General features: G+C 40.9%; 2 protein-coding genes across 5 annotated transcripts; both read right to left on the reverse strand.

Moving 5' to 3' along the window:
* Positions 1–5454: 5454 nt before the first annotated feature.
* LOC109468969 (interleukin enhancer-binding factor 2 homolog) lies at positions 5455–11993 on the reverse strand. Of its 4 annotated transcripts, none has more exons than XM_019767349.1 (13): positions 11865–11993; positions 10729–10794; positions 10099–10198; positions 9596–9718; positions 8948–9050; positions 8492–8557; positions 8017–8133; positions 7713–7791; positions 7391–7478; positions 6887–7063; positions 6444–6531; positions 5949–6103; positions 5455–5542 (listed from the first exon to the last, which is right to left on the reverse strand). In XM_019767349.1, exons 1-12 carry the CDS (start codon positions 11867–11869, stop codon positions 5952–5954), a joined length of 1164 nt encoding a protein of 387 aa, XP_019622908.1. In that variant the 5' UTR covers positions 11870–11993; the 3' UTR covers positions 5455–5542; positions 5949–5951. The 4 variants fall into 4 exon arrangements, with proteins under 4 accessions (XP_019622908.1, XP_019622907.1, XP_019622906.1 ...); XM_019767348.1 differs by having other exon boundaries at positions 8486–8557; XM_019767347.1 differs by having other exon boundaries at positions 9590–9718.
* A 741-nt stretch (positions 11994–12734) lies between these two features.
* Positions 12735–22071, reverse strand: LOC109468385 (G-protein coupled receptor 54-like). Its single transcript, XM_019766634.1, has 5 exons — positions 22065–22071; positions 15265–15416; positions 14533–14784; positions 13950–14085; positions 12735–13511 (listed from the first exon to the last, which is right to left on the reverse strand). Exons 1-5 carry the CDS (start codon positions 22069–22071, stop codon positions 12808–12810), a joined length of 1251 nt encoding a protein of 416 aa, XP_019622193.1. The 3' UTR covers positions 12735–12807.
* Between the last annotated feature and the right edge of the window lie 4805 nt (positions 22072–26876).

The raw sequence follows: 26876 nt of genomic DNA on the forward strand, positions 1-26876 counted from the left end.
TGTACAAGGTTTACTACTCAAACAAGCATTGGCCAGCCAAGGTTCAAATGTAATGCCATACTTTTTAAGAATGGAATCCTTAAAAGAAACTTTACAGAGTTTGAAAGAAAAGGATATTATCAAAAACAAGTATCAAAGAGTGTGCATTCCAAGTTCAGTGTAAATGTATGAGCAATAATGCAATTTTAAACACTGTTCAGTCGTTTTGTGAGCCAGTATTACAAAGATTTGTGGAAACAGTTACCGATACCCAGTATTATAAAAAATTGTACTGTCACAGTGCAACTGAGTATTGTAGGTGTAGACTTGTATTTTGTATTAATACAGTAACTGTATGTATAGGAGAAAGAAGTTGTGCTTAAGATGACTTGTGCAATTGATTTGTAGAGCTAGAAAATTTGTGGAAAGGCACATTGTGGTTATATAGAGTAGTGAACTTTGTTGTAGTCGTTGTATTGAAAAAAGCCTAGGGTCTTGCAGAACTGTAAGTTTGTTTCAAGAAAAAAAGTGAGGAGGGGACAGTAAAGGTTCAGATCGGTTTAAAAATCAGTTTATGCTTAAGATAATAGGTCTTAACGTTTGATATCTGATTTAAGAAATAGGTCATAAAGTCTTCAATACACTCAACCCCCCCTCCCCATACAGATTTTCATGGGAGATCTCGTGTAATACGCTTTCATGGTACAACAACAGTTGTTTGAAGCACTTGGGACCAAAATACAATGTTGAATGGGAAAAAAACAACAACAAAACCTTTTTTCATGTCAAACGGTTTCCAATATTCGCACGAAGATTCAAATAACTCTTGTTGTACTATATTCAGCAATATGGTAAGTTAAAACACGTTTTTATGAAAACATTTGATACTACATGTGAATGTATTCAGTGTTTGTTGCAAGTACTGTGCAGCTATATATATGTTAGGGTTCCAAAATATTTCCTTCAAATGTAGTGCATTATGTTTGTTTTTCCAAAGTCAGTTGCCAAATTTCAACATGTGCTAAACTGTTGCTTTTATGATCATAACAATGAGAAGTAGGTGCCATATCTTACCATTATGTTTTATAGAGTTATGTTTTACACAGATGCCAAATATTTATTTTCTCCATTGTATTTATCATTTAGTCTTATATTATTATGTTGTGCAAACAAACACACAAAATACTATTTTATTTTATTCTATTCAACATTATATAGTTGAACATGTAGGTTTTTACTGTTTTTTCAGTGAAACCTTTTTGGTAGTTTGGGTGGACAACTTAGCTTTTTCTGTTGCAAGTTGAACTAGATTTTCTCTTTATTTTTTATTGAAACCTTTTGGCAGCTCCAATAGACAGCTCAGAGCTGTATGCTGACCAGATGTGCTATACAAATTGCTTTTCTAGCAGTGTACTTGTTTCAACTATTGCTGCTGAAAGATGTGTTTCCTACATACAGCATTGAGTTCCAGAGGTGACATGCTCACTTCATTGCATCGGGCCTATCTCATTCACTACCAACCCCTAAAATGGCCCAGCTGCTATATGGTGCCCCCTAGCAGTTTTATCAAGTACTGCAGCAACTATTGGTGCTCAGTTGCTTTGTATAGTCAGTATGCTTTTTTTGTGTGTATTGAAACTGCCATACGAGTAAAAGTGAGCCACCGTGCTTCAATAATACAAATGTAGTAGGAAGAAACACTGTTTAATCAACTTAGAAAGGGTCCCATTCTTGCTTTAATGCAAGATAAAGAAACAAGTTTCTGCCAACTAGATTTATTTCAGATGTTGAAGATAGTGTTCCGTCAACTTCCGTGGATTTTCTCTTTTAGGAACAGTCGTTGTTGTGCCATTGGACAAGAGTTTTGAACTAACATTTTGTACTATGTCATGTTCAAGTTTGAAAGCCATTTCTTTTTTATTAGTCTTATGTTTTTGCATTGACGAATTAACAAAGGACGGAGCTTGTTATGATTAGATGTATTAACCTATTAACTAACCTACAAGTTATTGATATAATTAGACAGTAGTGGAGCATTGCCATGTCTTGCCATTGAAGCATAGTGTTGTCATTAGCATGACTACAGGGTATTGACACCCTCTCAAGGAAGCTAGCTTAACTATTAGATTGCATGGATTTATGCAAAATATATTCTGCAATTATTACAAAAACTTAGCATTATACACAATTCATAAGACTGTAAAAAGAAAGTTTTGAAAAAAGTTTTTCAATATGTGGATTAGCATACAGTAACAATATCATAATAACTGTAAAATGATTAATCTAAAATTATAAAAGGCGTATCTCTTACACCCCCCTTCCCGGAATACAATCAAAATGGAGTGCAATTTTTGCAGAAAAATACATTTCTTAACAACACACCAACAATTTCTTTGAAATGCTGTGCCCGATGTTTGGGTGTTTAACATACTATTAAGGGTATTTAAACATTATGCTGTCCCCTTGTCCACTGGATTTAATACTAGTTTTTTGGTCCTTTGGAAGGATGAATTAAGTGTCATTCGCACCCAAACATTTAACAAATCACTGCATCTTTGAACCCTGGTCATAAAATTACCACAAAATGACAGAATTTATGAGGAGGGCCTTAAAACTGCCCCAGAAAATTAGCGTGCGACGTAAAACCTGTCGAAATGCCGCTGTAAATGTCAGCTTTAAAGTCAAGCTGATGCGGGCAAAGGCACACTTTATGACTGGGTGCTAATGGAAAGTTTTATGTAAAGCTGTACATTGCGATGTCGGATCTTTATCCAATTGGGGAGGGGGGCAGTGTGGAGAGAGCCTTTGCCTATATAAAACATACAGCATTAATTACAGATGTGTAATTTATAGTCTTCACACCCAACCTTGCTATCAATCCAACTTTGTCTTTGCAGAGCTTGCAAGGAGGGTCATGATCATATTATATATTATTATTCTCCATGAAGATGTAGGGTCTGACTCATGATCAGTGTTTTATGCAACAATGTTTTTCAGGCTAAATTGTCTCTCGTTATTCTAAGGGAAGAGGAAGAAATGCAGACCTAGAAAAAAATATAAAAGACCTTCCTTGAGTCACACCCTACATTTGTGTGGAGATTAGGTCAAAGGTTTGAGAGTTTGTACATGTGGGCCACAGTAGCGCGTAAGTTTTACTGAAGGAAACAAAAGCCATACATCCATGGAGCTATAAATGCTCAAGATATTCTCAAAAAAGAAAAAAAAAAACAATTTTGTACCATCCAAGAGAAATGATGTATTGGATACTTCATCCATTTTTTCAGTATTCAAAATGAAACTTTTCTGTCAAACATGTAAATGTACAGGTTTCCATATGTGGTAAGAAATCACATTAATTTAATGACGTGTACATTGAATTTTGTGAAACATTTGTAGTCACCAAGGGGATGATGGGAAGTAACTGTATAGCATGATGGGTAATTTAGCATAACCAATCAGCAGGCAAGGCATTATTGACACTTTGTAATATTGACCGTGATTGGTTGCTTGGCTGAACTAATTGTGTCTGCATAACTCTTCATCATGCTATATCAGAACATATGAATATTATACAATATACTGCAGCCTGCTAATATGTAAATTTCAATCTTAGGTCAGCACAAATATTTACCTGTTCCAGTTAGTCTTTTTCATCTCCAAGCAGATACAGGGTTTGGCTCAGTGTTTTATGCATGATTATGCGGCATTTTCTAACGTCCGTTTTATTTTTTTTACCTTCCCCAAGCAGAAAAAGATGAAAAAACTGACCACTTAATCTACAAAGATGTAGAAAATACCTGAAGAGACACCGGGTAAAGCCTGTATCATTCTGCTTACAGATTACTGTATCTTTACATTGTGAAATTTTCCTGACTTGGTCTTTGCTTTGTGTGTTGTCTACCTGCACCGCCTTGTTACTTCCAAAGTGCCACTGTGTATAAATGCAATATAATCGTATCAGGAAGCCAGCCTTTTTAGTGCATTTCTAGGCCGGTTTAAGTTTGAATTTATCAAATGTCGAACTAGAAGAATTTGTAACAACTACATGTATGATTGCAGCAAAGCGTAGGTACTAGTGATTTTACTAAATTTTATAATTTTAGTAATTGATTGTGATTTTTTCTTAACGAATTTGTGAATAATTGTACAGAATTTGCATGCAATTGGAGGTAAGGAATAATACCACATGCACAAGAATGGCCAAAGGTGTTTGCGAGCGTGGTACTTTAACTGTGGAATTATTCACAATTTGAGATATTCTAACTTTTGGCAGAAGCCAAAAGTACACTCACTGTAATCACAGATATGATGTAAGGTAATACATGTATGTACTTTCAGTGCCAGTATAACAAAATGCTACTGTTACTACATAATGTCTATGTGCAATGTTAAACTTTGTCAGTTCAATGTTGGTTATCTGGTGCCAAGAATTAAAAAGTTGTGGAAGGTTTAGCTCTGGTGTATTTCTTGAATGTATGGATGTGTATTTGTAGGAAATATGATAATTCTTTATCATTGCCTTCATCAGAAGGGTATGTTCAATGGTGTGGTGTGGGTCTGTATGACTGTCTGTATAACAGCATAACTCGAGAAGCTGTGGACTGATCTTCATGATATTTGGTAGGTAAGTAGTGGTTTTGAATACAAAGGTGAAGTTTGAAAATGGTTCACCTGGGGTTTTCCAACGATGCTACAGCAGGCTCTTTATGCATTTGCTGTTTGTGTATAGCAGAAATCGAGAAGCTGTGAATGGATCTTAATTCTATATGGTCGGTGAGTAGCTGTTGTGGAAACGAGGATCAATTTCGAAAATGGTTCATGTGCCGTGTTCCTACATTGCTGCAGCAGACCGTGTGCTTTTGTGTACAACATAACTCGAGAAGTTATGGATGGTTGCTCATGATATTAAGTGGATAAGTAGGGGCAGCAAACACGAAGGTCAAGTTCGATAATGGGCCTCCAAGCAGGTAAATGTATGTACGGCACTGCAGCGCAGCTTCAAAGTATGGAAGTATGAGAAATTCACAATAATGAACCAAGTCTCAACATTCCATGTAGATATGAGATCTTTGTTTTCTTGCCTACTACAAAAATGTATGTTACGCTAAGTAAAATTGTCAACAGACAATTTCAGTATTTTTAATGAGAGAAGGGCAGTGAACCCCAATGATGTGCATCTAGCCAACATGGTCTTACAGCAGCTATTGAGTTTGTACTTGTGGTTGAATCGTAAACAGGCATCATACAATGCTGTACAAATGACAGATTTAAAGCAAAAGCTATATAAAAGTTTTCAACCCAGCTCCATTTTCCTTGACACCCACAATTACTTTCATCAACATACAAAAAGACTACGACAGACAGTTGCTTCAAAGTTTAACAAAATTTGAGTGCGAAATGTTTTCTTCTTTGTTCAAGTAAAAAACCTGTGCCAACTTTTAACAAGTTGAACACAATAGTACTCACTGATTTTTTTGTGGGAAAAGTAACTACCAGGTACTATACATCTCTACTTCTACCAGTAACCAGACAGTGGAATGGCATGACTCCAGTCTTCTTATATCTGAAAAACAAGAACAGAGTATCAGTTAGTTACTTCTGGATACAGTTTTGGATGGCTCCTGTGTGTATTTTTATTCAGAGTACTAGTAGGTTGACAGCATGTGGGTGGGTGGGGGTTAGATTGACAGGCAGAATGACGAGGTCAAAAGGTCAGACTCAAGAGATAAACATAAAGGCAAAGAGAATACAGGGACCAAATTTTCAACAACCAATGTCGCCTACATTGGGATAATCAATGACTAATGACTTCCAAATGTAAACTCACAAAAGTTACAGTTACAAATGTGATCCGTGTGTTCTCTTTGTGTTAGAATAGAGTTAAAAAAGGTACTATGATTACTACCAACACAGATGAACTTCCATGATATTCTGGCAAAACAATTCAATCAAATTAAAGTGTCACTTACACTTCATGCTGATACATCCTGGGCTTCCATGGCTTCCTCTACCCCCTCTCCTTCCCCCTCCCCTTCCCCCTCGGGTTTCTCTGGTGGCTTCTCATATGCCTTCTCTGACGGCGTGACCACAACCCCTTCCCACACAGACATCTCTGTAGCTATGCCTGGTGAGGTACAAAATGGGAGGAAAGAAAAACTATATGTAAAGATATTAAAACTTCCACTGCATTACTGCAGAAAGCATCTAGAAATCTACAATCAAATATGTCCTTTGTTTTGCCAACACCTACCCGCATACCAAATATCACAAAAATCCATCCACAACATTACTGAAAACAACCTTCTTGGCAAAGGTACAAAAGCACAACCTTTCTGACGTTCTACTGCATTCAAATCTGACACAACCAACCAACCAACCAACCGCACACTAACAGATACTACCTAAACAATACCAGACTGTACCCATAGGTAATAAGAACAAATAACATCTCTACAGTAACTCACTTGAGTCTCCTTCCATGCCCAGGATCTTCTTGTATCCCCCATGACTGAGAACTCGCAGCAGGGTCTGGGCTGTGTAGCACACCTGGTCCTGAGACAGTCATGGATGGAAAAGACTCAGTTTTACATGGAAGGCAACATTTACCTTGTGCTAACCGTCAGGGCTAGAAATAATTCTTTCTGCATACCTGCATTGTTGCGGGTAACAGTGAAAATTACCTGCACCAGAAAAGTTTTACCTGCACCACTCAGAATTTGGGAGGTATGGATCATACTTAAAACTGTTCAAAAACCATAGATAGCCATTGTTTCTTTTATGTGTATACGTGTACTTGCAGCAAATAAAAAAATCCATGTGTACATTTAAATCCATATGTGACAGGTGTTAACTTGGCACAGCATAACTTTTCATGTTTTTTTTTAAAGTTTGGTACAGAAGTTCCTACCTGTTGTTCTAGAGTCATGACGGTGTGAACCCTGACGTTTCCCCCCTCGCAGGGGTCGGTGATTCCGACCGACCCCGGCAGGAAGAACCCGGCGGCCAGCAGTTGGAGACAGCGCCGGAACGCAACGTTGATCGGGAGCGGCTGGCGGTTAGGGTTGTTCATGATCGCGTAGTGAGCCTAAACATGAGATGATGAAGATGAATAAAGTTAGAACTAGAAAGGTAACATTTGCAAAGCAAAATGCATAATGTTTACCTTCCCATATTGTCTGCTCTGTTAATTCTTGCTCAAACACATTCATAGATATGGTAACAGGAGTCTAAATCCCTCCTGCTATAAAATTGCAACATGATGTAACCCAACACTAGTTCCCATGGTGACAGACATCTGGTTCAGGTCATTGACCTTATTTGTTTGGAGAAGAAGAAGAAACATAACAAAAACAAAATGTTTCCCTAAAGGCTGCATTTTCCACAGCTTGTAAAGGTGAAAGAGGGTACATACCAACAGGTCGATGATCCAGGGGGTCAGGGGTTCGAGTCCCGAGAACCGGCTGTGGAGATCCTTCAGCAGACGGATCAGAACCTTAATGCTGAAGATGGCAAAGAAAGAAACATTTTTACCTTCAATGGAACATGCAAGTACCATGTACATTTTGTGACCAATCCGATAGCCCTGCCTGCATTTGTCAAAACACAGACAATCACATCCAAAATGTATAATTAAAAAGTTTCCCTAATTATTTTGAACTTAAGTTAATGAACACATGTACCAATGTGGCATTGTTTTCATACTACACTTGTCAAGGAAGAAATTTCTAACTTACGTGGAGTGGAAGGCATTTTCCTCAAACCACCTGGCATGTCGAATGGCAGCTAGGTTCATCTGTAGAGTCTTAGCATCCACTGCAAGAAAACACAATATAGGGAAAATTTATGTACAGTCATAACATAGATATTGTCAGTTTAAAATGTTTTAAAAAACTGATATTAGCCCTGCAAATCTAATATCAACTGTTAGAATGAAAAGAACATACCAGAAGCTAATTGCAAATATTGCAGACAAGCCTTTATACTATTAGAATACTGCACTTCTGAAATGAATCAGAAGGGGGTGCTTTTCATACGTACGGTGTATCTCTGGGTCCAGTTTGCGCAGGTTTGGTGGGATGGTGGTCACCAGGACTTTAACTGTGGCCTCTGCAGAACTAACCTCAAACCCAGACTCATTGGGCAACATTGTTAGAACTGTAGGAAAAAAATACAAACTATTATATAAAAGTCACATTTGGGGCAGCATTCTGAAACTTGAAGACATAACTTGTTTGTTATTACTATGCATTTGTAGTTGACAATATGTACATGTATATCATGTTACAACACTCTACATTTAGGACTGCATTAAAAATTCAATTCAAAGGCAACAACAACATAAATTTTTGTTATCAGTCAACAATAGAAAAAATCTAGATATTTTGGAGCTTCCAACTTGCAAAATATATTCTTTGACTACGTGAGTCATTAAAATGCTTATGTTTTGATGTAAAGAAGAAAAACATCCTTTAAATTGATCATCAAAATTTTCATAATCATATCATACAATCACCCTCTTTTGGGTCGGCATTTCGCACTTCTTCCACCACTTTCTTCCCCAGTCCCTGCACAGCCTCTCCTGGAAAACATGATACAAATGTTACATCATCAATGATTCTTGACAAGAACAGGTATACAGAGTTTACCAGTGCAAAAATAAGCCTCACACAAAACAATGAAGGAAAACTTTTAAATCTCATCCAAAATTGACCTTCATTTTCCTCTGTACAAATTACAATCTAGGATTATGATTATTTTAGCTCTTCTACATGCTTTTTTGAACACCTTGGTTGATAACTCTGAAGTGATATTTGAAGGCATGACTGTTTCTTGTTATTTTCTGGGCTGGTATCGGATACTTAGTGGTTGGTATTCTGTAGTTGTGAAAAACATTAACAAACAACAACTGAACACAGTACACCACATATGCCCAGTTTGACACTGAATGTTTATCTACAGTAGTACTTACTTGTAGGCAGAATCTTCAGGATAACGACAATGTCTGCGACGTTGTGTCCTGCCATCATGGTCCCCTTCTTGTGGGAGCCCACCTGACGGACCTCCTCTATATGCTGCAACATACATGTATGTACTTTAGACAATAGCAACTGGGATACAACAAGCCTCTCAAGAGAACTCAAGAGAACCATTCCCTCAACTACCAATAGCAGCTCAGGATCCTTTATCACTATGAAAATCAGTCCAATAGGAGCTCAGGATCCTTTATCACTATGAAAATCAGTCCAATAGGAGCTCAGGATCCTTTATCACTATGAAAATCAGTCCAATAGGGGCTCAGGATTCTTTATCACTATGAAAATCAATCCAATAGGAGCTCAGGATTCTTAATCACTATAAAACTCAGTCCAAAAGGAGCTCAGGACTCTTTATCACTATGAAAATCAATCCAATAGGAGCTCAGGATTCTTTATCACTATGAAAATCAGTCCAATAGGAACTTAGGATTCTTTATCATTGTAAAAATCAGTCCAATAGGAACTCCGGATGCTCTGTCACCATGCAAAACCAGTCACCACTTCAACCAAAAACCACTCTAAAATTTCAAACCAAAATCTCACCAGAACTCAAAATAAATTGAAGATGGACACACCGTTACCTCGAAGCTCCCCGGTGCCACGATCAGGTTGTCCAGAACGTTGTTGATCTTGGTGACCAGGTTGAGAACAGCTGACTGCTCAGCCGTGGTGGGTGTCAGGTCCTGGTTACGCTTTAACAGCGCCTGTCAGAAAGACAGCATACAGTTAGTGCTGTGTACCTAAACCCACTTTTAGGTTCAGGTCCGGATTCAAGTCCAGAGGTTTAGGTTCAGTTCCAGACTCGTAAGTCCGGACCTAAACCCATGGCATATTAGCAACCTTGCAATGTTGTTTGGGCAAAACTGTGGCCACATAACATGGAGGCAGACACTTGACAATGCCCAATGGCAATTTTGTCTTCATTTTGCAGCACAGATTTTGCAATAACAGTGCAGGTTAGGTGCAGGTAGACATCAGAAATACTGTCCTGCACAGCTCCAATTTTACTGAACTAAACTGCATAATACAGGTAGTATTTTGACTGTAAGCTAGACACTAGACTGTAAGCTGACAAATGGTGTACCTCTGTGAAGTGTGTCTCATCAGGCGCAGGTTTGACCCTGGGGAAGGCGACCTCACACTGCACCAGGTCAAAGGGCACATGTGGGATGAAGGTACGGAAGCTGTGGGGAAAGAAAAAAACACATGACATTGCTTACTTTAAAAAAAACACACAGCATTGTTAAATTTTGCTGAAAATTAGTGCTTGAAAGTAAGCTGTTTGATGAGAGAAGTGGCTTTTGATTTGAATGACTGAACTACCAGGAAAATTTAGAAATCTTGACCCTGTGAAACATTTAGTACAATGTATTTTAATTCATTACATTTTGGAGGTAAATTTTGTTGGTAGACTAGCTATCTTGGGCTCTTTCTGTCTATATAGACTATTAGCTTTAGTGACATCTAGATCTCTTGCCATATCTTTACCTGCAGATTTTTGTCTAACAAACTCAGATGATGGGTTGGGCCAAATTTTTGTCCATCATGAGCGATAAAATTCTGTGAAATGACAGAAAGATAGTCGCTGGCTAGAAGTAGAACACTGGTTACTGTGTGGTTAGACCATGAGAGACTGTAATGGGGGCCAGGCCTGCATGCCCTTTTCTGTAGATCATAACGGGACCCCCCATGCAAACCCTCTATAGTGACTTACGGAGGTTGTCCCTTGTAGGGCATCGCGCGTCCACGTCCTCTCATGCCGCCACGACCGCGGGCATCCCTGAACATGAGAGACAAGCACGCTAATCAACAGTCGACAACAACACTATACAACACTAACATTCTCTTGTTCTGCATTTTGTATGTTCAAGAGAAGGCCCACGAAAAAATCTGGCTTCCAATATTTTTCTGTTATCGTTATCCATAATATAATTCAGGGACCTCCCTAAACAATGGAGCAGTGGAGCTCCTCCACCCAGTCCTTATCTCAGCTCCACCCTGTTAATTTTCAAAACTAGTGTTTTTACACCCTTTTCCAGGGTTCTTTGGTCAAATTTACCGATATTTCGCACCCTCCTCCATTCTGTCCTAAATTTCTGGGGAGATCCCTGATAATTTTTACACATGTACTGTATATGAGAATAAACAAAAAACAAATGTTACTTGATTTGGAATCATTTACAGTAAATCATGGTGACCTTTTATTACAAAATTATAACACCAGAAAATTTATATAATTTGTATTTTGTACTGCAAAATAATTAGCCTGGGTGCCATCCGAATTTGTAACGGCTCCCCCGAAAAAATCGGGGGAGCCGTTACAAATTCGGATGGCACCCAGGCTACAAAATAATTTGCTTCAGCCAGAAACTATGAAATATAACCACTGCATAAAATTATGCATTTACAGTTCTATTCTTTTGAAGGAATTTCTATTATCCATCTAGAGTCCCATCCTTATAAAATGAAAAGGAAAAACACAGATAAATGTACATATCTCGTGCAAAATTATAAAGATCTCATAGATCCTATCCTACAAATTTATTATGGCTACATCCGGATCTTTCCAAAAATTATGATCATTTTCTCTCGTAGGCAAAGACTTATACAGACGAAATTTTCTAGACACCCGTTCATACATTTTTCAGTTAATCTGATGAAGAAAACCCTGATGTACACAAAACTGAGCCTTCACTTCAGTTTTGCTTGTAGCAGAGTGTAGCAAACAAAGCATGTGCCCCCCTCCCACCCCTTTGCCACAATCATTCATCTAAAAATGGTCGTTTGCAATCAATTTAGAGTCACTTCTACAAGTAAAACGAAAGCAACAGCGTCTATAGACATACTTACCTCATGATATAGAAAGAAAAACGAGAAATATGTTTCTCTCGGCGGTTTAAATGCCGAGATTTTCCGAACAAAACCCCACGCTATTCACCCGGCTTACAAGATGGCCACCGCTGGATAGAGCATGCGCAAAGCGACACCTAGCGGCTGATATCAGACATGCACCACATCCGTTGTCGCTAGAGTTCAACGATCTCATACCTTCGCCAAATGACATTAACCTTTACGACTGATCATATTGCTCATATTCTGTACCCAATGGCAGTCTTATCCTAAGAAAAAAGCCATTCCAGGATTCCAGAGAATTATTAACAAAAGAATGTAACGTTATATGTAAGGCTTATATGATATATTATATATAATAAGGACGCCCATGAAATCCACTGATTTAGTACTGTCCTTACCACAAAAGAATATATGCCTGTCCCTATCCCTATATCCTTATCCCTCTATCTCTATCCCCATATCCCCATCCCTCTATCCTTGTCCCCTCCCTCTATCCCCATCCCTCTATCCCTATCCCTCTATCCCCATCCCTCTATCCCTATCCCTCTATTCCCATCCCTCTATCCCTATCGCTCTATCCATTTCCCTCTATCCCTACCACGTAGTAATGAAGCACACTCTACTTGTGTATCTGACCTTGTATGGTTTTTTATCATTTATGTGGGAATAAATAATACAATACAATAAATACTAGTACCATTAGATCTACATAAAAGTGGTGTGAAAGTCTTTAATTGTAACCAGTGACCGCACGTATTTACATGTAGCGTTGTTTTTGTTGTTACTGAGAAGATAGGTGGGCTGAAAAATGTAAAATCGCATATTTATGCTGAAATATATACAGTGACGTTATTAGGCTTATTTTTTCATACTTTGTACATGTGCGTAGCCTAGTATGATATAGATCAAATCTTGAAATCAAAATACACACTACAAGGTATTACATACATGTATCACCACCGTACTCTACATCATGTAACGAACCTTGGACAGGTTCTGACGCCAGACAAGATGTTATCATTGGCTTACTGCCTTGTGCAAAACGAACACTAGTGAGGGTGACAGTCGCCTTTTTCTTATTAGAACTGCTCAAGTACGAGCATCTCTTAGACGTGAAGGTAACGGACCGTGACTCCAGATGAGATTTTCTAGAGCACCGAACGGCCTTCTTCAAGTAGTTGCGGTAATTTTCACCAATCAGGGTGTAGACGAAAGGATTGACAGCAGAGTTGGAGTAGGAGAGGATGAGAGCTGCAGTTTTGAGTGCGCTGATAGCGTCTGTTATCTCTTCATCTAGGTTGAAGACGCGCCAGAGGTTGATAGCATGGTTAGGGAGCCAGGAGAGGGCGAAAATGACCACCACGCTGACGATGATGCAGGTGGTACGCCGGGTCTGCCGGGCCTGGTTGGGCTGCTGGGCAGGGGCCCGGGCCATGCGGGTCAGCAGGCGGCGGATGATGAGCACGCCGCAGGCTCCGCAGCAGGCCAGCGGCAGGACGTACGCCAGCAGGACGGTGTACAGCATGTACCCGCGCTGCCCGGACTCAGACACCCACACCTCCTGGCAGTAGGTCCGCCGCCCGTAGTACGCCTTCTCCACAAGCTCGTAGTTCATCGCTACCGGGATACCCAGAAGGGCGGACGCTGAAAAGAGATCAAAAGTTAGATAACTAGAAAAGTAACGTAACACTTGCTAAGCAAATACATATTGTTTACCTTCGTATATTGTCTGCTCTGTTAATTCTTCCTCAAACACATTCATATATACGGTGACAGGAGTCCAGATCTCTCCTGCTATGAAATTGCAACATGATGTATCCCAACACTAGTTACCATGGTGACAGACGTCTGGTACAGGTCATTGACCTTTTTTGTTTGGAAAAGAAGAAGAAGAAACAGAGCAAAAACAATATGTTTTCCTTCTGCGAAAGTAAACTTAATAAAAGCATGTAGGTTGCAGTGATGCAAGCACATGACAACCAGCAACAAAAAGTATTCAGATCTACCACCTGTAAATCACCAGTAATTAAGCACACAGACCACAAATGTTCAGACACAGGAATGACGTTCTTCCACCCATACCTGCCCACACGGATGCGCAGAGGATCTTGGCGACCTTCTTGGTCCTGAAGGCCATGGAGGAGACCGGGTGGACGATGGCGCAGTACCGGTCAACACTGAGCACCGCCAGCGTCAGGCACGTCGCCTGGACCGTCACCTGACGGTGGGCAAAGTAATGGGACTTGCTAAGGACAGTAATAGGGACTTCTAATGATAGTAATAGAGCTTGCTATTAAGGTGATAGGGCCTTCTAGGGACAGTAATAGGGCTCAGACGGACAGTAACAAGGGGCTTCTGACACGGTGCGTCTGAGGATAGTAAAAGGGCTTTTAGGGACAGTAACAAGGTTTGCTAAGGACAACAATAGGGGCTTCCAAGGACAGTAATAGTATAGGGCTTGCTATGGACAGTAATGGGGGGGGGGTTCTAAGGACAGTAATAGGGCTTGCTAAGGGCAGTAATATGGCCTTCTAAGCACAGTAATAGGGGCTTCTATGGACAGAAATATTCGCTTCTGAGAACAGTCATAGAACAATAGAACAATACCCCCCCTCCCAAACCAGCCCCACCCAAAACAGTACTTCCGTCCCGGAAGTGAACCCACCTGCATCATGTAGCTGACAAACTTGCAGGTGAACAGGCCCAGTCTCCACTCGAACGTGACGTAGTTGGCGGCGCTGAAGGGCAGACAGCAGGTGAGGAACGCCAGGTCGGTGACGGCCAGGTTGGAGATGTAGTAGTTAGTGACGGTGTGCATCTCTCTGTACCGCGCCACGATGTAGATCACCAGCGAGTTGCCGGTCAGACCCACCAGGAACACCATTGCACTGATGGTCGGCATCAGGTAGGCAGTCACCTGGGATGAGACGGTATTAAGGTGGCATTTGAAAACTAATAATCTAGCCTAAAAATACGAAGAGGAATCAGAGAATAAATACTAAAGAGGTAACATTTGCAACGCAAATGCATGATGTGTACCTTTACGTGTTCTACTTTACCAAACTATTGCTCTGTTTATTGGCCTTTATTGTTACTCAAACACATTCATATATATGTTGGTGACCAGCCCCTTCAACTCTTACCCTGCTTCAAAATGTAACCCTGCACCACAAGGTGTCTGTTACAGCACCAGTTGCTATAGTAACAGACGGCTGGTCCAGATCATTGACTTTATTTGTTTAAGAAGAAGAAACTGAGCAAAAAGAAAATGTTTTCCTCCTGGAAGGTAACCATAACACCTGCCTGTATTTAGTATATAGAATTTTTGTGAATTGGAGGTTACCCTATACGTAGGTAACGACTACTGGATACGGCCTAGGCTATCAAATGTACTAACCTCTATGGGCGGTACGCCTGTTGTCGTCGTGTTTGTGTTGTTGAACTCCCTCTCACCATCCGTACGGACCTCCATACTGTCCACACACGGTCCTGGTGAGACCAGCAGCAGTACACAGCCCAGGATAGCGTACATGTACCTGTACTGGTGACCTGGTGTACGGAACAAAGGGAAATATCATCCAATCAGTGAGAAATTCACAACAATAAAACAAGCCACAATTTTGAGGTCTCTTCAGGCGTACCGACTTACTAAGTTTCCTGACAATCCATCCATACCTTCTTGAAATTCTCTGGTCACTTGTTAGGGTTCTAATCAAAACACGGAATAGCAAACAAGCTGTACTATAGCCTGGGTGCCAGACTGTTGCGAGGGCGAGTATACAGGCTAGCTCCTAGGCAAAATGGCTAGCCTGGGTGCCAGACTTTTGCCAGGGCCAATATTGACAGGCTAGCTATAGCTCCAGAGCTAGCCTGGGTACCAGACTGTTACCAGGGCGAGTATACAGGCTAACTCCTAGGCAAAATGGCTAGCAGGTCCTCAGGGAAATTTTACCACAGACTCCACTCAGTTAGGACCTCGCATGGGCCAGCTAGTGCGAGAGATAAATTAGACCCAGGGAGCCAACTCTTGGACCGGGCTTGTAGCTTCCCCCTACCGAAGGGAATATCGTGTCGCACCGGGGTCTGGTATCCAGGCTATCTGTACTATTGAGGCAGTAGAAACTCTAATGGAACTATCAGCGACCACAAAGATTGAATTCACGCTCCAGACATTGAGAAAAATGTATTGAGATTAACTTCTGTGGCCTCGGCATGTGTGGTAATGGAACTATGAAGGACCGACTAGATTGAATTCAGTCTCTGGTCACAGAAAAATGTATTGAGAATAAATTTAGTGGTCTTGGCGTGTGTGGTAATGGAAGTATGAAGGACCGGCGAGATTGAAGTCATATTTCTCCAGACACAAAATTATGTCTTGAAAATAACTTCCATTGCCTCGGTAAGGTCACAATCTATCAAATCATAAAACATGGCAAATCATGGTGCTGAGGTAAAATTTGTCTGGGGTCCTTCGCAGACCCTACTTCAGTTTTTAAGCTTTTTTCTTGAAGTATACTCGGGGTTCTAGACTTCTGATTGCATTTGATGTTTTGATGATATACCAGGTTCTGATTCTATGCCCAAGCAGACCCTGTATATACTAGTAATCAGACAGGGTTTAGTTATATATTAACTTCCATGGCCTCGGCAAAGTCACCAGATCTATGAAAAGTGTCCACATAGTAATAAACCTTGTAGCACGTCTGAAAGTGCTGTGAAGAATAACCTCAATTACTGACAGGACAGATTTCGTCTGAAGTAAAAATCCATCAAATAAGAATAACATGGTTAATCATGGTGTTGAGGTAAAATTTGTCTGGGGACCTTCGCAGACCCTACTTCGGTTTTTAAGTTTTTTTCTTGAAGTATACTCGTGGTTTCTAGACTTCTGATTGCAGTTGATGTTTTGATGATATACCTGGTTCTGATTCTATACCCGCCAGGCAGACCCTGGTATATAATCAGACAAGGTTTAGTTATATATTAACTTCCATTGCCTCGGCAAGGTCACTAGATGAAAAGTGTCCATAATAATAAACCTTGTAGCACGTCTGAAAGTGCTGTGAAGAATAACCTCAATTACTGACAGGACAGACTTCGTCTGAAGTAAAAATTCATCAAATCAGAACATGGAAAATCATGGTGTGTTGAGGTAAAATTTGTCTGAGGTCCTTTGCAGACCCTGCGTCAGCTTTTAAGTTTTTTTCTTGACGTTTGTTCGGGGTTCTAGACTTCTGATTGCATTTGATGTTTTGATGATATACCTGGTTCTGATTCTATGTCGACCAGGCAGACCGTGGTATATAATCAGACAGGGTTTAGTTATATATTAACTTCCATGGCCTCGGTAAGGTCACTAGATGAAAAGTGTCCACGTAAAAATAAACCTTGTAGCACGTTTGAAAGTGCTGTGAAGAATAACCTCAATTACTGACAGGACAGGTTTCGTCTGAAGTAAAAATCCATCAAATCCTAAAACATGGCAAATCATGGTGTTGAGGTAAAATTTGTCTGAGGTCCTTCGCAGACCCTACTTCAGTTTTTAAGCTTTTTTCTTGAACTATACTCAGGGTTCTAGACTTCTGATTGCATTTGATGTTTTGATGATATACCTGGTTCTGATTCTATGCCCACCAGGTAGAACCCGGTATATAATAATAATGGGTTTAGTTGTATAACGTCAAAGATAAAAAGCTCGGCGGGGTCTAAACTTCACCATGTAATTTACCAAGAGATGCCTCAGGTCTGAGCCGTGGTCTTATTGTACAACCTATGGATAGTGCGTAATGAATATATTTAAATACTAAGTATCCCTTGATGCCTTGTAGCCAATACTGGTAGTTCTTCTTCTCCTTAATGCCCAACATCATGGTAATGATGACTCTGGCATTCTCTAATTGGTCGAACTGCTAATTGTGATTGACAGTCAAGTATTGTGAAACTCTAAGTGTATAATAAACTTTGAGTGCAGTGAACCCGTGTGTATAGAACGACTCCGATCATCAGGATCGGTCTCCCGGCGAACTGAAATTCGTGTCCGCTAGAAAATAAGGCATCCCACCGTGCGTGCTGCGGTGTGTTGCCCTCCCACACCTCACACCTCAACCCATCCCCTTGCCTTCCTGTATGGGGCATCGCTGTGGCTTCTCCCAGGCACACACAAGCCTTCCGGGGCATGTCATGCCGTACGCCCGCCGCTCCTAGCCAGCTGTGTCCCGAGCACAGTGGCGGTGAGTCCGCCGGCGATGTCCTTGGTACTGAAATAGGGGTTCCCAAACTCTGCTATAGCATTGTTGTATCCAAAACCGTGCCTTATCCAGGACAACGCTCAGGTGATTTTCTGGATAGTCTACGCGTATCCCGAACCGTGCTTTATCCAGAACCATGCTACCTTGTAAAACACCCACCGCACAGAAACAACGTGCCAAAAACATGGTCGGATAATGCATTATCCAACCAGTCACTTTCGCAATGGCGTAGCTAGAGACCTTCTGAGAGTTTCTTTGCGCTTGTCACTTCAAAAAAAAATCACTTGGTCAAGGTCTGAGTGGCGCCACCTTGGCTGATGGAAAACTCAAAACGTCGCCTCGAACAAGGAAAGATATTCCTCATACAAATCCATAAGAGCCTCTAGCCATCTACGGTTCGCTTGAAGAGCAGGCTAGGAAATGAAGTATGTTTTTTTTGCCACATACGGTGTGATCATGTATGTATGTATGTATGAAGATACTGATTCATAGAGCACAGACAGATGTAGATTTAAATGCAAGCGGACAGCTTCTGTGACAGATCGTATGAACTTCACGAAAGTGCAGAGAACTACAGACAGAAGATTACCGTTATGATGGACACCAAGGAAATGGAACTGCGCCGTATGCATGTAATCATTTCGTTTAACAAAAAATGCATGTTATTCGTTGAAGTAAGACCATTTGAGCACCGGCGTTGGAGAAAAATTTCGATTGCAAAACGAAGTGCAAAAATATAGAATCTTCAAAAAGGTGTTTTTTTTAGAATCTAACGTCCTGGGTTCGAATCCTAGTGTTGGTATCCTTGACGTGGGCATCTTTTTCCTCGCTCGACTCAGGTAAAAAATGAGTACCAAGCTTCGGTTAGGGACGTCCTCTCGGATGGGAAATAAACCTTGAGGTCACGTATATAAAGGGCTAGACCTCGGGCAATGAGTTAAAAACTTACATACTTGTCAAATAGGTAAGGAGTCCATCACAGAGTGAGTGGATCATATCTTGTAATCTGGTCTTGTCCAACTTGTATTCAAAGGAGTATATTCCCTGAGAACTAAAAGACTTGCATCTGGACTAGAGTACCTTAACATTTAAAACCCGTGTATTACACATAGAGGAAGTGTAACTAGATATACACTATAGCACGGTTACCTAGACCAATTTTCCGGCAGATTTTATGCCCTCTGGTTGTTTTGCAGCATGAGGGAAAGATGTTACCACTTCAGTTTGAATATTCAGATCTTCAAGCAACGTTGGAAAGGGGGAGGGGGGTCTACAAATACTAGTAACCCACTTTGAAAAATATATAGTTTCCGTGATTATTTTAGTGTCGGCGTTCTTTATTATTTAATCCTATGAAGTCGTGCAATTTCATCCCAACAATACTGCGAAGATACCGGTGGTGGATTTGTCAGAACTCCCATCATGTAACCTGAGTCTTGTTAAATTTTGTCTGACACTTATTCCTTCCCTCATGCCGACAATCAAAAGCTAAAAAAAAACACGATTCCTTCTATTCCCCCACCCTCCCTGACAAATTGGTACACCTCCAATTCTACTAAAAAGTCTCCAATTCTACTAAAAAAAGCTCAAACAACCAACAAGATTCCTTCTATTCCCCCACCCTCCCTGAAAAAATTGGTACACCTCCAATTATAGTAAAAAAAGTCTCCAATTCTACTAAAAAAAGCTCAAACAACCAAAAAGATTCCTTCTATTCCCCCTCCTTCCCTGACAAATTGGTACACCTCCAATTCTACTAAAAAGTCTCCAATTCTACTAAAAAGTCTCCAATTCTACTTAAAAAAGTCTCCAATTCTACTAAAAAAAGCTCAAACAACCAAAAAGATTCCTTCTATTCCCCCTCCCTCTCTGACAAATTGGTACACCTCCAATTCTACTGAAAAAAAAGGCTCCAATTCTACTAAAAAACTCTCCAATTCTACTAAAAAAAGTCTCCAATTCTACTAAAAAAAAGCTCAAGCAACCAAAAAGATTCCTTCTATTCCCCACCATCCCTGACAAATTTGTTCACCTCCACTAGGTCAAATTCTACTAAAAAAAGTCTGCAAGGAACTAGAGGAAAGGGCACAGCTCACATCTCTGGGAACTCAAGAAGCTTATTTTACAGGCAGGATGGACGTTGACGTATCGATCTGGTTCAAGTTTGAATATCCTCACGTTCATGGGATTAGGAAGACTACGTTTTACATGTGAGGATGGGTCACAGGGGACTATTCTGTATGAACGGCGTAACACAAGAATCCAAACCTACAAATGACATGTGACGGCTTATGGGAGCCTTTCAGACAGTTAATAATGAAGTTTAATTATGAATTTCAATTAGATTAAGACTACGTTGTAAGAACCGGTCACAAGGGGCTATTCTGTATGAACAACGTAACACAAAAATCCAAACCTACAAATGACATGTGACGGCTTGTAGGAGCTTTTAAGACAGTTAATAATGAAGTTCAATTATGAATTTCAAATCTACCATGAGTATTTCTGAATCTACACACACACAACTGCATGATTTCCTGACGTACTATATACAGAAACCTTTCACATGTAAGAACCGGTCACAAAGGACTATTCTGTATGAACAACGTAACACAAGAATCCAAACCTACAAATGACATGTGACGGCTTCTGGCAGCTTTTCAGACAGTTAATAATGAAGTTTAATTATGAATTTCAAATCTACCATGAGTATTTATGACTCTGTGAATCTATAGGCACAATTGCATGATTTCCTGGCGTACTAGTACAGAAGCATTGCAGACTGAGAGGCTGTGCGAACCTAACTCGTTGTGACGAGCCCAAAGTGGGTTTCCGAAGTGGTTTGCAGTAACTGTGTGGGTGGACCTTCCTGTCAATCTGCGGTGTGATAAATGTTTCCCCTCACTTTCTTCCACTCTACTCTACTGCATGCAAACTCCTGACGGACACAGAAGCAAACACACACACGAACACACACACATGAACACACACAGTTGAACACAAACACACACACACACACACAAACATACAAACACACATACATACATACATACATACATGGCCCACCTCAAGTTTTGAGGGTGCGCCTCCTGTACAGTAAGTGATATACAGTTTATGATACAGGCTTAGGAAACGGTGCGGTCATGCACAAATTCGTCGTAGGTCGTATATTTTAGTGCCGTATGATTTCCAGGCAGACTGTGACAGAATCAATTTTTACCCACTGGCAAGGATCTTACACAACATTTTCCGCAACAAAACAGGTGAATTTTGCCGAAGGGATGCACGACCATCCCAAGAATGCATCCGATTGTACGACGATCGTGTGGCGTACGTGCGTGATCGGGATCTCTATAACCGTGAGCCCGATTGACTGCTGAACCGCTGAAGGTACGGCACACCACTAATCTCCAAGCAGATCCCTCTCGGTGGCAAAAAGACAGTATCAAATTGGCCAGGCAGTATCCATTAGCCAGAGAAGCTCCGCGGCCACCGACGTTGGTGGGGATCAGGACAAAAAAAAACGGCCATATATAAAAAGGTAACGATCATTCCCCCACAGCCTCTGCTTGGAGAGTAGCACACCACGGCAGCTAGCTACAAATAGCAGCCCAGGCTTCTTAACTCACAGGATTGAAGTGTTAAAAATCATGTGTACATGTCCCTAGAACTATATTAGAGTGGCACTCGTTGTACCCGTAGCTTTAAACAACATCTAAAGTTAGATGTACAAAGGTTGGATTTGACAGGTCGTTTAGTGTAACATAACCAGCTGCCGCCGCGCCGCGTGCCTGCGAAGCTGGTCTGCTACGCCAAAGGACGGTTATACCGGCCATACAGATACGGAATTTAGACGAAGAAAATAAAACCTACACTGTACCATTGTTAGCATGGCTAGACAATCTGTTCTAGACACCCGGGTATACATGGTAATGAACGTCGGTCTCACCTGGCATGTTTGTCACAGATGTCTGCTTGTGTTCTTGTAAGAACGGCTTGGTAATATTCCTTCCCGATCTTCCGATGCTTTCCACACACTGGTCATTCACAAACCCTTATATAGTGGCCCATACTCCGCCCTTTCATGAATATGTACATAATATTCTTCCAAAGCAGAATGTTGTCTCGCGTTAACGTTAAACGCTGTGCCTCACCGTGCGCCGTGTTCAGATCAGCTTGTCTGGTTGAGAATGAATGACGTCACAAGGCGGAAACCGTGGGGTCGTGTGGTGTAGTGGCAGAGTGCTCGACTCGGAACCAACAGGTCCCGGGCTCGAGTCCTGACATGCCACCGACCTTGTGCCCTTGGGAAAGGCACTTTACACGACTTTCCTCACTTCGCTCAGGTGAAAATGAGTATTATATTGTCCCCTGTGTTGGTGGCGGCATTAATATATAAGTTTAAAAAAATTGAGTGTGCCGTCACCACGTTTTGTGATTATATGTTGGAATGAAAAAAAAGGCCAGTTACGACAAATGCAGTGTTGTTGTGGTGTAGTGACTAGTAACTCCTCATGTGGGCTGCAAGGTCGCGAGCGGGGGGTTACTGGTATCAGGCTAGTGTACACGACAGAAAGACCTCACCTTTGACCCCGTGCTCGCACAGTTCCAATTGTGAACCGGCTTATTATCTGGTAGCAGAGCACTCAACATTTACCGATGGCGAACTATAAATGTTTCACATTGATTATGCAAATAAGGTATCATGAAAGTTCATCTGTGTTGGTAGTTACATATTTAAAGTTAAAATTTTTGATCCAACACAAAAAAAGTTCTCTCGCCTAGAGCTTTCGACCAGTCACTTTGGTCTTCCTCAGTAGACTGACCCAGTGAGGTTTGTCACGTGGCTTCTTTGAAGTGTGACGTCAACACTGGGTCAAAGGTATCTTGTAGACGATGTCGGCCCCCGTCGCGGTTGAGTGAAGGGCGAGAGAACTTTTATTGTTGGATCAAAAGTTTTCATTTTAAACAAAATACTCATTTGCATGAGTTGTATCAGTTACCGTAAAATAATATTCTTCAGCGTTTGTAAATGCATTAATGGTACAGATGTTGGATCAGCTATATAGTCAGAATACTTACATCGAATAAACAGATGACCTAGATAGAAATACATTTATCCATATCGCCTGCGTTTTCTTCTAAGTGCATTTTAAAGTGCATGCTTAACCTCAGCACTTAACTTGCGACTATAAAGAGCTGGCTAAGAGCTGGTGGAAAACGCCTGTCGGGTTTGATAAATCGGATTTAATAAATCGGGTTTAATACATGTAGTAAGTGGGATTTGGAGCATTACTATGTTGTCTTTTTATGATTTCGCGGAAACCTGTATGGTCAATACACCTGAAAATGCCGACACAAAGATTTTTTAACGGTGTCGCTCAATGCAAGGCCAATTATTTTGGCCACTTCTAGGCATAGAGCTAGAGGTACTAAAGTGAGTATAATGTAGTTATGTCAGGAGATGGCGGTGGACCTTTATTTTGAAGCTTTGTGGATTGTAGTCGGACGGAAAGCAACTGTTTGGAAGAGAGTTCCATAATTTTGCAGTCCGGGGAAAGAAGCTGTTGTTGTAAAATGACTTGGAGACAGGCTTAACGGTGTATTGATATCATGAGAACTGGAAGAGAAGCTAGTGGCATGTTTTCAAAATATGAAAGTTAAGAGTGTTACTTTTTGTTGTTTCCTAGGGACAGATTGAAGGGAGCTATTCAGGAAGTACAGTATGTAATACACGTAGATCGCATGACCTTCCTTGAACTATATGACAACATTCTTGAACCAGAACTGTGCTCAACGTTACTTTGCAAGAACATCGACCTGTCAGAGGTCGCTGCCTTTTACTGTAAAATTATTGAATGGAATTTAATCATTAGTACCTCGCCTCTTAGCCTAGTATAGTATAGTATCAGTAGAATGGATTTTAATCAATAAGTCTCTTTTATATTGTAAAGCTATTTAATGAATTTTAACCAGTACTTGTCTTTTAGCCTATATTTGTAGAATTGATTTTGATGAATTAGTAATGGTAACTTGTCTGTAAGGGTATAGACATATGATGAATTTTAAGAATATAGATTTGTATCATGCCCTAATTCAGCCAGATAAGGCTGCAACGGTATGTCTGAGCACGTGTTGCAAATAAACCAGTCATCATCATCATCATCAGAGTGAAAGTGTACAGTTCAAGGAAAGCCAGTGTCAAAGTAGTCAAGTTTCAGCCAATTCTGTTAAAGTAATGGAGTCGGGGCTAAGGTATGTACTTTAATAGCGCACTTAGAAGCAAAAGCAAACGCATTTTGCCCCGGATAATCATGATGTTTTGACTTGACCTTCTCTGACACGAACAGGGAGCAAAGACGTCATACAAAGTAGACAAGACTTTCAATCCTCTAATTCTACTAAGTTCACAGTAAGTAAATTTTATGGATGACATCCTCCGCGGACTCCAAATCTAATGCGAGCGGGCGAGAAAAAACAAGGTGGGCCGAAAAAAACAAGGTTTCTAAATTTTACAATTTTGACTCAATCATTGTACAAATGGTTTTGATTCAGTGGGAACATCACATACATACAGCCAGCATCACGTATCACTGCATCAAAGTAAGAAAGAAAATATTAAATCAGAGCCTTTTCTTGTCTCCCTCTTCATAATTATCTGTCATCCACCTTCCGGCATGGCAGCAGACATCTTTGCCCACTTTTGGCATGTTCACCACTGTCAGAAGGCAACAAAATTTCTTTTTTTTTTTCAAAATCAGGCGAAAATTAATGCGCGCGCTGATGTCATCCATAAAAATTACTTGCTGTGGCCTAAAGTAAGTACTATGTGGACAATTTTGTATGCAGTGCGCCTCATCTGCAACGTTAAGTCACGCACACTGCCATACACGTAGATATCGCATGACCTTCCTTGAACTATATGACCCCATCCTTGAACCAAAACTGCGCTTAACAAGACTTTGCAAGGGCGTCGACATCGTCAGAGTGAAAGTGTACCTGTATAGTACAAGGAAAGTCAGTCCAAATTGTGTATGCATAGTCAAACGTTTCAGGCAATTATGTTAAAGTAATGTGTTAAGGCTAAGGCATACACTTATTGAAAGCAAAAGCAGCCGCATTTTGCTCCGGATAATATTTTTTTAGTTCACCTTATCTGACACGAAGAGGGAGCAAGGACATGGAAAGCGGTAGGGTACAAAGTAGACAAGCCTTTAAAACTGGTAATCCTCTGATTCTACTAAATCGTACCATGTGGATGATTTGTATGCAATCCGGAATGTAAATTCACGCGCGCTGTCGCACTTTAAGGGCCTTATCCCGACTTTGTGTCCGCCCACTCCCCAACAGAGGTCGGCAGGTGGGTTTGGTCGTCCTTGATATCAAAGCTTGCCAACTGCTGGCTCGGACTCTATCCTCATTCTATCCCCAGTTCACTCCTTTGATTGTATCCACGAAGAATATGACTTTGATTTGTCAAAATTTATAATCGGCTGACACAGGCTACGCATACGCAACATCACCGACCAACTTCCGTCTTTCCTTTTGAAAGTCCCAATCGCGCCTTAGAGGCATGTTTTAGGAACACCTCTAGATCTATGTAAAGACAGCTTTTCGTGAAATTCCATCTGATACAAAGAGAATTTGGCATGAAAGCCCGTCTAATGTGTCTATTAGTACTCTCTAAACAGAGGTTGGTGGGAAAGATAGTTACCTTCTACCATGGAGGTTGATTATTTTTTCTACCTCCATGCTTCTACATATGACCCATTTTTTTCTGTCGTTAACCCCACCATGTCACCTCTGCCGCGTGTCGCAGTCTCAAAGTCTATTAACACTAACAGCTAATCGTAACCCTATCGAACTTCACTTACCAAGAATTTGCGACTTCACTTAGCGCATAGGTGTGAATTACGACCGGGGAAAGCAAAATCACAACTTCCGGGTGGCGATACGGCACGGCGAGTTTCCGTTACTCACCAATTTCCGTTCAACCACCGTGGTTCAACTCAGTTTGAATGTCTAACGGACTAACGGACGGCTTAGAGGTCAAAGATGTTTTCGTGGGAATGGCTACAGGGAAGGGAAAACCCCTCTGTGACCCTTTGTTGGTGGCAAAGGTAACGATCTTCCCCACCAACTTCTGCTTGGATAGCAGTACGTTTCAGCATTGGAGGGAATGTCAGACGTGTATCATGTTTTTAATCATGAGTACTTCAGGTCAGGCACTTTCTTCTCGATAGGGTCTCTTGTGGATTAACACCATGAACATCACTTGACCGAGTATTTGGTGGCCATTTTATGATTCCCCTAATAACAATTGTACTTGCAATAAAAGCAAAATATTCCATCAAAACTGTTTGTGCATTGGATGCGCGGCAATAAAAGTTTATCACTTCTTCCCATTATACCCAATGGTACTACTCTCCAAGCAGCTTCTCTGGCTAATGGATACTGTCTGGCCAATTTGATACTGTCTTTTTGTCACCGAGAGGGATCTGCTTGGAGATTACAATGGTACACATTGAGTTATTAATCTCCAAGCAGATCCCTTTCGGTGGCAAGACAGTATCCATTAGCCAGGAGTTTGTGGCCACCGAGGGGCTAATGGACACTCCTCTGGTCAATGGATACTTGCCACCGTATGATCTGCTTGGAGATTAACATGGAGACCCTGATACTGATACTGTGATAGGCGATCTAGCTTTCTGTCCCAATCTCCCAGTACCCTTTATGTCAAGCCCTACAAGCGCAGTAAGTA

Source organism: Branchiostoma belcheri, unplaced genomic scaffold (genome assembly GCF_001625305.1).
Source record: "Branchiostoma belcheri isolate BF01 breed outbred unplaced genomic scaffold, Haploidv18h27 scaffold2, whole genome shotgun sequence".
Lineage (NCBI taxonomy): Eukaryota > Metazoa > Chordata > Leptocardii > Amphioxiformes > Branchiostomatidae > Branchiostoma > Branchiostoma belcheri.